This window comes from Nanorana parkeri, unplaced genomic scaffold (genome assembly GCF_000935625.1).
Source record: "Nanorana parkeri isolate BGI_ZX_2015 unplaced genomic scaffold, ASM93562v1 scaffold1279, whole genome shotgun sequence".
Lineage (NCBI taxonomy): Eukaryota > Metazoa > Chordata > Amphibia > Anura > Dicroglossidae > Nanorana > Nanorana parkeri.
In genome coordinates, this window is record NW_017307547.1 from 373,382 (window position 1) to 383,743 (window position 10,362).

At 51.6% G+C, this 10,362-nt stretch overlaps 1 protein-coding gene across 1 annotated transcript in view; it reads right to left on the minus strand.

Annotated features, from left to right (window-relative positions):
* Nucleotides 1-10,362, minus strand: part of PREX1 (phosphatidylinositol-3,4,5-trisphosphate dependent Rac exchange factor 1) — a 138,555-nt gene that overhangs the window by 88,247 nt on the left and 39,946 nt on the right. Inside the window, exons 2-4 of the mRNA XM_018569036.1 lie at nucleotides 5,703-5,777; nucleotides 361-565; nucleotides 41-99 (exon numbers count right to left, since the gene is read on the minus strand). Of these exons, the coding sequence (XP_018424538.1) occupies nucleotides 41-99; nucleotides 361-565; nucleotides 5,703-5,777 (339 nt within the window). The remainder of the gene's footprint in view (nucleotides 1-40; nucleotides 100-360; nucleotides 566-5,702; nucleotides 5,778-10,362) is intronic.

The following is a 10,362-nucleotide window of genomic DNA, read 5'->3' on the forward strand; positions in this document are numbered from 1 at the left end:
CCGCAGAGAACAGCTGACCTGCGTGGGACAAGGTACAGACAGACATCTTCCTGTGCACGGTGCAGAGATCCACCAGCAGGCTTCCTGTCCTGCGTCCGCCTGGAGGAAAACAACACAGACCCTCGTGGGGTGGACATCCTCCATGTCAGCACCCAGGTGTCTGTTTTGCACAGGAAGCCCGGGGGGGACAGACAGCAGGCCGAGCACGACCAACAGAAGGGCGACACCTAAAACTGCGCGCATCAGACGCCGCGGTCACATGTCACCCCCCCCTAACAGTGTCATGGAGGGATCTCTACATAACATATCGTTTCCAGAGATACAAAATGTCCAACAAGACGGCTACATTGTATCTGTTACCTTGTACTCTGGGCACTGTGTAGCATCTCCTGCACCCACTTCCTGTCCACAGGCACTCTGCTCTCTCCTCCTGCGGGGTGTTACGGGCCTCTGTGTGGTCACCCTGAGGGTAGATCTCCGGCTCTGGGTTGTGGCCCCGTCCATGAGATAAGAGAATCATGTCCTCAGCATGGAGGGGCCACCAGAGACCTCGGCCTCCATTGTCCTGCCGAGGTCCCCGGGGTCAGGAGGTGCAGCGGATGCTGTGGGGGGTGTTACGGGCCTCTGTGTGGTCACCCTGAGGGTAGATCTCCGGCTCTGGGTTGTGGCCCCGTCCATGAGATAAGAGAATCATGTCCTCAGCATGGAGGGGCCACCAGAGACCTCGGCCTCCATTGTCCTGCCGAGGTCCCCGGGGTCAGGAGGTGCAGCGGATCTGTGGGGTGTTACGGGCCTCTGTGCGGTCACCCTGAGGGTAGATCTCCAGCTCTGGGTTGTGGCCCCGTCCATGAGATAAGAGAATCATCTCCTCAGCATGGAGAGGCCACCAGGGACCTCGGCCTCCATTGCCCTGCAGAGGTCCTCGGGGTCAGGAGGTGCAGCGGATGCTGTGGGGGGTGTTACGGGCCTCTGTGTGGTCACTCTGAGGGTAAATGTCTAGCTCTGGGTTGTGGCCCTGTTAATGAGATAAGAGAATCATCTACTCAGCATGGAGGGGCCACCAGGGACCTCGGCCTCCATTGCCCTGCAGAGGTCCTCGGGGTCAGGAGGTGCAGCGGATGCTGTGGGGGGTGTTACGGGCCTCTGTGTGGTCACTCTGAGGGTAAATGTCTAGCTCTGGGTTGTGGCCCTGTTAATGAGATAAGAGAATCATCTACTCAGCATGGAGGGGCCACCAGGGACCTCGGCCTCCATTGTCCTGCGGAGGTCCCCGGGGTCAGGAGGTGCAGCGGATGCTGAGGGGGGTGTTACGGGCCTCTGTGTGGGTCATAGAAGCACAGAATTTGGCACGCGCCGGGCCCGTCACCTGACATTAATAACGCAGCGCGGAGTTTGGCAGATCCCGGCGAGCGCTCCGAGCCAGGAAGGAAGAAAAATGTGGAGGACGCAGAGTACAAAAACAACAACGCAGGTCCAGGTGAGGGGAACGCACAACGCGAGCCAAGAGAGCGGCCGCACTGCAACCCGACTGGCGTCATCGCACTCTGCACGCGGCCCGGATGGCGTATACAGCGCAGGAAGCCACGGCAACTGTATACACCTCCTCGCCAGGGTACAGGAGATACGATAACAAAACGTGACCGCAGCGGGTTAATGCATTCTTCACTCCAGCCGTGCTACAACTACAAATCCCATCATGTGTCTGCCTCTGGGAGTCATGTCTGTGGCTGTCAGAGCCTTGCAATGCCTCATGGGACTTGTAGTTCCACAACAGCTGGAGGGCCGACCCCTTGTTACACCCGCAGGAAGGTGCCTGAACAAGGACTGAGCATTGTCACCCTATAACAGGAAGTGCCTGAACAAGGACAGAGCATTGTCAAGCTGATGGGAACGGTGAATAATGAGCATTCCTAACAGACCTCACCTGATGTATCTACAGAAGGATAATATGGGGAATGTCGGCCATCTTTGGTCAGGTGTTGGCCACCATTATCCCATAGGGCAACCTTGGCCCTCCAGCTGAGGTGAAACCACAAATCCCATCATGCCTCTGGAGGTCATACCCAAGTCTTGCAATGCCTCATGGGAGTTGTAGTTCCACCACAGCTGGAGGGTTGAGGTTGTCTTCTAGACGGACAGTGGGACATCTCCAGACCCATCGGCATGAATCGTCTCCAGGAGGATGAATAAACTACTGATCACATCTTCCCCCCCCCGGACAGCATTATAATCACAGCCTTATGATGATGTGTGAAAGTGTGAAAGGAGCCTGACACCCCGCAAGTCATCTGCCTGATACACGGGGCCCCGCACACACCAGGGGCCCCGCACACACAGACTCCATACATACACAATAAGGACAGACACTGAGAGTGGCCCCCGGCATGGTGCACGCAGAGATTGTGAGGTGTCCCCCATGAGATGTTTGTGTGGCAGTGTCACCCTCCCTGGGGGGGCCCGGGGCCCCCGATGTGAGCGGTGGGAAGTATTGGTGTGAATAGTCCCCTTATCAGGAGGAAGTGGAGGATTCTGGGACGTCCATTGTGTTCTCTGTTATTTCAGGAGCCGGCGGGGAAGTCTCAGGGGCCCCTCGTCCTGTTTCCCTTTCTCACACATTTCCCTGGTGGTGGCGGTGGAGGGGCCCCTGGGCTCTGCGTCTCAATCTGACAGGATGGACCTCTCAGCAGCCAGGGGCCCCAATTCTGGATGTAGTGTACTGGAAGTGCAGGGGCAATTCTGAGATTCCAGAAAATATCTCTCACTGCCAACCAGAGACTGTTAGAGAGAGACGCATGTAACAAGAGACTGTTAGAGAGAGACGCATGTAACAAGAGACTGTTAGAGAGAGACGCATGTAACAAGAGACTGTTAGAGAGAGACGCATGTAACAAGAGACTGTTAGAGAGAGAAGCATGAAACAGGAGACTGTTAGAGACGCATGTAACAGGAGACTGTTAGAGACGCATGTAACAGGAGACTGTTAGAGAGAGACACATGTAACAAGAGACTGTTAGAGAGAGACGCATGTAACAAGAGACTGTTAGAGAGAGAAGCATGAAACAGGAGACTGTTAGAGACGCATGTAACAGGAGACTGTTAGAGAGAGACGCATGTAACAAGAGACTGTTAGAGACGCATGTAACAGGAGACTGTTAGAGACGCATGTAACAGGAGACTGTTAGAGAGAGACACATGTAACAGGAGACTGTTAGAGAGAGACACATGTAACAGGAGACTGTTAGAGAGAGACGCATGTAACAGGAGACTGTTAGAAAGAGACGCATGTAACAGGAGACTGTTAGAGACGCATGTAACAGGAGACTGTTAGAGACGCATGTAACAGGAGACTGTTAGAGAGAGACGCATGTAACAGGAGACTGTTAGAGAGAGACGCATGTAACAGGAGACTGTTAGAGAGAGACGCATGTAACAGGAGACTGTTAGAGAGAGACGCATGTAACAGGAGACTGTTAGAGAGAGACGCATGTAACAGGAGACTGTTAGAGAGAGACGCATGTAACAGGAGACTGTTAGAGAGAGACGCATGTAACAGGAGACTGTTAGAGAGAGACGCATGTAACAGGAGACTGTTAGAGAGAGACGCATGTAACAGGAGACTGTTAGAGAGAGACGCATGTAACAGGAGACTGTTAGAGAGAGACGCATGTAACAGGAGACTGTTAGAGAGAGACGCATGTAACAGGAGACTGTTAGAGAGAGACGCATGTAACAGGAGACTGTTAGAGAGAGACGCATGTAACAGGAGACTGTTAGAGAGAGACGCATGTAACAGGAGACTGTTAGAGAGAGACGCATGTAACAAGAGACTGTTAGAGAGAGACGCATGTAACAAGAGACTGTTAGAGAGAGAAGCATGAAACAGGAGACTGTTAGAGACGCATGTAACAGGAGACTGTTAGAGACGCATGTAACAGGAGACTGTTAGAGACGCATGTAACAGGAGACTGTTAGAGAGAGACGCATGTAACAGGAGACTGTTAGAGAGAGACGCATGTAACAGGAGACTGTTAGAGAGAGACGCATGTAACAAGAGACTGTTAGAGAGAGACGCATGTAACAAGAGACTGTTAGAGAGAGAAGCATGAAACAGGAGACTGTTAGAGACGCATGTAACAGGAGACTGTTAGAGACGCATGTAACAGGAGACTGTTAGAGAGAGACACATGTAACAAGAGACTGTTAGAGAGAGAAGCATGAAACAGGAGACTGTTAGAGACGCATGTAACAGGAGACTGTTAGATAGAGACGCATGTAACAGGAGACTGTTAGAGAGAGACGCATGTAACAGGAGACTGTTAGAGACGCATGTAACAGGAGACTGTTAGAGACGCATGTAACAGGAGACTGTTAGAGAGAGACACATGTAACAAGAGACTGTTAGAGAGAGACACATGTAACAAGAGACTGTTAGAGAGAGAAGCATGAAACAGGAGACTGTTAGAGACGCATGTAACAGGAGACTGTTAGAGAGAGACGCATGTAACAGGAGACAGATAGAGACGCATGTAACAGGAGACTGTTAGAGACGCATGTAACAGGAGACTGTTAGAGACGCATGTAACAGGAGACTGTTAGAGACGCATGTAACAAGAGACTGTTGGAATGTCACAATGGACACCCCGCTCACGCTACAGTATGTGTTGTTGCTATATGAGGGTCTCCACATGCAGATGTTGTGTATATAATGCCAACTGTAGAAAGTGCGTCCCCATCCGTATAACGCAGTGCGGAGGATGTGAGTGACGTCTTTACACAGATCTACATCCTCCCCGGGACCCACACAGGGGGCAGAGACACAGGAAATACACTGCGACCCCTCCCCCCTCCACCATACCGGGACTGGACGCTGGATGGTGACTATGAGCACAAACCACTTCCTGTGTCACCGCGCCTCATACCCAGATATCTATAAATAGATCATGTGTGTCCCCCGTACCATGTGACACGCCCTCTGTGAGTGTGACTACACGCGGTGTCACTGTACATGGCATGTAGTCACCCACCTCACCACGTTACCCATATGGAATACACTCAGGCATGGCGACATATACAGAGGCAGCATGTACACACTATGAGAGCCTCCCATTCATCACAGCCCCGCCCACAAAGAACCACACACAGCGCCGCCCACAAAGAACCACACACACAGCCCCGCCCACAAAGAACAAACGTTTGGGAAAAACATCTCCATGGGGAGCGCACCGCGAGCAGAGCCACGCTGCTATAATATGCGCATCACAATCCAGAGGTCACATCCAGAACACGAGGCCGCATGGAGGAGGTGTTTGGATCCGGGGGGTTTAGTGACACGTTAAAGGACACAAGAACACGCATGGAGAAGCATGAGGCACATGTACCGGGGAATAGGTCTCAGCATGTGCCGGCTATTAATAGCTCCGAACCTTCTCACCGCAACATATAAAAACACCAACACTGGAAACACACTTCATTTTCCTGGCACTATCGCCCCCCTCCCCCAGCACTATCGCTCCCCCCCAGCACTATCGGCCTCATCTAAGAAGAGCTGATGCCCCTCGCAGCTTCTCCTGCCTATTATGTGTAATACAGACACTGCAGGAAGTGAGCATTGCAGGGCACCGGTCACGAGTCCGTGCTGAAGCCACCAGAGAAGTGGTCACCCATGGCAGCCTCGGTACTTCCTGCGGACGGGGGAACGTTACCTTGACATTTTCCTCGGAGATGCAGCAGTTCTCCGTCTTGTCGACAGCACTTTGCCGGATCCGGTGTAGAAACGCCTGCAACAGAGAAAAGAGATTGTCAGCTCCTGTGCACAGCCACCATCCTATCTACAGATAGTCATCATCGCTTCAACAACAACGTCTGCAGTCACATGCGTTTACTTCTAATAACCCAGCAAATCATTGTCAGCAATAAAGACTTTCTGACATTTGTATTGTTATAATTGACACCAACATATCCCTGCCGTAGTCCACTGATGGAGGAGGAAGTGTCCCCAAGGTGGCTGCACCAAATGATGGGGGAGGAACCGTCCTCAAGGTGGCCACACTCCATTAATAGAGAAGGCAGTGTCCAAAAGGTGGCCGTACTCCATTGATGGAGAAGGAAGTGCATTCATGGTGTCCCTACTACATTGATGGAGGAGGAAGTGTCCCCAAGGTGGCTGCACTACAATGATGGAGGAGGAAGTTTTCCCAAGGTGGCTGCACTTCATTGAAGAAGAAGTAGTCTACCTACTCCAATAATAGAGAAGGAAGTGTTCTCAAGGTGGCCGTACTCCATTGAAAGAGAAGACAATGTCCTCAAGGAAGCCGTACTCCGCAGATGATGAAGGAGGAAGTGTCCTCATGATGGCTGTACTCCATTGATGGAGGAGGAAGTGTCCTCAAAGTGGCCGTACTCTAATGATGGAGGAGGAAATGTCCTTGAGGTGGCCATACTCCACTGATGGAGAAGAAATGTCCTAAAGGAGACTGTACTCTATTGATGGAGAACGAAGTGTCTTCATGGTGTCCCTACTACAATGATGGAGAAGCAAATGTCCTCAAGGAAGCCGTACTCTGCTGATGATGAAGGAGTAAGTGTGCTCAAGGTGGCCCTACTCCATTGATGGAGGAGGAAGTGACCTCAAGGGGGCCGTACTATAATGATGGAGGAGGAAGTGTCCTCAAGGTGGCCGTACTCCATTGAAGGAGGAGTAGTCCTCAAGGTTGCCATACTCCATTGGTGTAGGAGGAAGTATCCTCGAGGTGGCCGTACTCCATTGATGAAGAAAGTGACCTCAAAGTGGACGTACTCTTATGATGATGGAGGAAGTATCCTCGAGGTGACCGTACTCCATTGATGGAGGAGGAGTAGTCCTCAAGGTGGCCGTACTCCATTGATGGAAGTCTCCTCAAGGTGGCACCATTCTGATTTCCTCTTGTAAGGTTCTCTTTGTAGTATTTGCTGTCAGTCTATCACCTTCCACATCACAGCTTTGTGTGTGATAAGTCACAGCAATATTGGGGAAGTGCGGCGCAGAATACATTTATTTATTTTGACAGCTTTATAAATAATTCCCAGTGAGCTACAAATCACCGAAATGTTTATGAAGAGAAACGCTGAGACGCACGGAGCCCGAGAAGCACAACGGAACGCACCACCAATCCTATCTCTCCTGCTCACCTTCTGCCATGGCACAGAACCTCTCCCTGGAGTGGCCGTACTCCATTGATGGAGGAGGAAGTGTCCTCAAGGTGGCCGTACTCCATTGATGGAGAAGGAGTAGTCCTCAAGGTGGCCGTACTCCATTGATGGAGGAGGAGTAGTCCTCAAGGTGGCCGTACTCCATTGATGGAGGAGTAGTCCTCAAGGTGGCCGTACTCCATTGATGGAGGAGGAGTAGTCCTCAAGGTGGCTGTAGTCTATTGATGGAGGAGGAAGTGCCCTCAAGGTGGCCGTAGTCTATTGATGGAGGAGGAGTAGTCCTCAAGGTGGCCGTAGTCTATTGATGGAGGAGGAAGTGTCCTCAAGGTGGCCGTAGTCTATTGATGGAGGAGGAAGTGTCCTCAAGGTGGCTGTACTCTATTGATGGAGACTCAAGGGGGCCGTAGTCTATTGATGGAGGAGGAAGTGTCCTCAAGGTGGCCGTAGTCTATTGATGGAGGAGGAAGTGTCCTCAAGGTGGCTGTACTCTATTGATGGAGGATGAAGTGTCCTCAAGGTGGCCGTACTCCATTGATGGAGGAGGAGTAGTCCTCAAGGTGGCCGTACTCCATTGATGGAGGAGGAGTAGTCCTCAAGGTGGCCGTACTCCATTGATGGAGGAGGAAGTGTCCTCACGGCGGCCGTATTCTATTGAGGGAATGGGGAAGTGCGGCGCAGAATACATTTATTTATTTTGACAGCTTTATAAATAATTCCCAGTGAGCTACAAATCACCGAAATGTTTATGAAGAGAAACGCTGAGACGCACGGAGCCCGAGAAGCACAACGGAACGCACCACCAATCCTATCTCTCCTGCTCACCTTCTGCCATGGCACAGAACCTCTCCCTGGAGTGGCCGTACTCCATTGATGGAGGATGAAGTGTCCTCAAGGTGGCCGTACTCCATTGATGGAGGAGGAGTAGTCCTCAAGGTGGCCGTACTCCATTGATGGAGGAGGAGTAGTCCTCAAGGTGGCCGTACTCCATTGATGGAGGAGGAAGTGTCCTCAAGGTGGCCGTACCCTATTGATGGAGGAGGAAGTGTCCTCAAGGTGGCCGTACTCCTTCTGCCATGGCACAGAACCTCTCCCGCAGTTCAGTGTGATACTCCGACGTCTGTACCTGCTTCAAACGATGTCTCCTGCTGTCTGTGACCATATTTACACGCAGACACATACATGAACATACAGTCAGGGGTGTATCTACCGCAAGGCAAACTAGGCATCATGCGCCGGACCTCCCTGGGAAACCGGCACCCAAATCTCTGACTTCAGGCAGCGGAGGAGCTTCCGCAAGACCCCAGGGCTGAGATCCAGAAGGTCATCGTGCTCATCGGCACCTCCGTGGTGGTGAGTCCGGGGGAGTGCGGCCTATAAGCTCCGTGCCGGGTTATGTCTCCAGAGCGGGGCAACCTACAGAGCCCGGCGGCCAATGCAGGAGATTGGTAACTGCCGAATTAGAGGGCCCAGCGTATGAAGGCAGAAGATTGGCGTTGCAGCTGCAGAACTAGAGAGACTACCGCAGCATGGCCGGGCAGGAGAGAACGGTTATTGTAGCTGCAGAACTAGGGAGCCCATCAAGCCAGGAATGGAGAAGGAGGCTATTGCAAAAGGTAGAACCAGAGCGTCACGCAACCTGTCAGAATCTAGGTACACCGCGCGCGCTGTATCGCGTGACTGTATCCCGCGACTGACAGGTTATGCAAAATGTCTAAACAGTAAGGGGCGGGACTAATTTAGGTTAAGGATGTGGGGGGGGGGGGGCTTGGGTTTAGTCTTGCCTAGGGGAGCACAAAACCAAAATACACCACTGCATGGAGTACATACATGAACACTGATTGGAGACGTGGGAGTGATTCGTTCTGGGTGAGAGTGTGGGGTGATTAGTGATCAGGCAAGTGATGCATTCTGGGTACTGGGGGAGGGGTCAGGGGGGGTCACAGGCTTTATTATTGGTGATTAATTAACTTCTTTTAAAGTGAAAGAACAATTATCACCTCTCATAGTGTGAATGGAGCAATGCGTCACCTCAGGCCACGGCGGAGCGCCGAGCAATACTCATTTACACCTAATAATCACCCTCCGATTATTTCGGAATACGAGGAGATTTGACCATATAATAATAACGTGCCATTAATAGGAGGAGCTCCATCATATAATAACGTGCCATTAATAGGAGGAGCTCCATCATATAATAACGTGCCATTAATAGGAGGAGCTCCATCATATAATAACGTGCCATTAATAGGAGGAGCTCCATCATATAATAACGTGCCATTAATAGGAGGAGCTCCATCATATAATAACGTGCCATTAATAGGAGGAGCTCCATCATATAATAACGTGCCATTAATAGGAGGAGCTCCATCATATAATAACGTGCCATTAATAGGAGGAGCTCCATCATATAATAACGTACCATTAATAGGAGGAGCTCGGCGGGTCACACATAACCTGGAAGAGTCACATTCATTTCATAAAACTAACCAGTGTGCTGGAGGATATTTTTGAGAAAAGTTCCTGAGAAAACTGTTGTTATATGTCATGCACAAAAGAAGAGGAGGGGAGCGGGGGTCTGCCAGGGAAGGGGAGCGGGGGTCTGCCAGGGAAGGGGAGCGGGGGTCTGCAAGGGAAAGGGATAAGGGGGTCTGCTTGGCTAAGGGGAGCGGAGGTCTGCCTGGGTAAGGGGAGCGGGGGTCTGAGATATTGAGGACTTTGGGTATCAGGATAAGATAACACAGGAGAGGGTGTGAGGAAGCTGAAGACACAGATCAGGAAGAAGCCGGACAGAGATCGGTGCGCTGACAAGGAACGCGGTGCCGGGACCGTCCCTCCTCTGTGTCATAATACCAAACCGTCATCCTGAACCGCACACAATACTTCCCCCTCACAGTGAAAGTCACATCATGTTCTTATAATATAAAGCTTTATTACCTGCACTGTGACACTGATATGGAGAGGGATGTGGTGTGTGTGGGTATGGATGAGGGGTATGTGGATGGTGATGAGGGGTATGTGGATGAGGGGTATGTGGATGAGGGGTATGTGGATGAGGGGCATGTGGATGAGGGGCATGTGGATGGGGATGAGGGTTATGGGGATGAGGGTTATGGGGATGAGGGGCATGTGGATGGGGATGAGGGGTATGTGGATGAGGGGTATGTGGATGAGGGG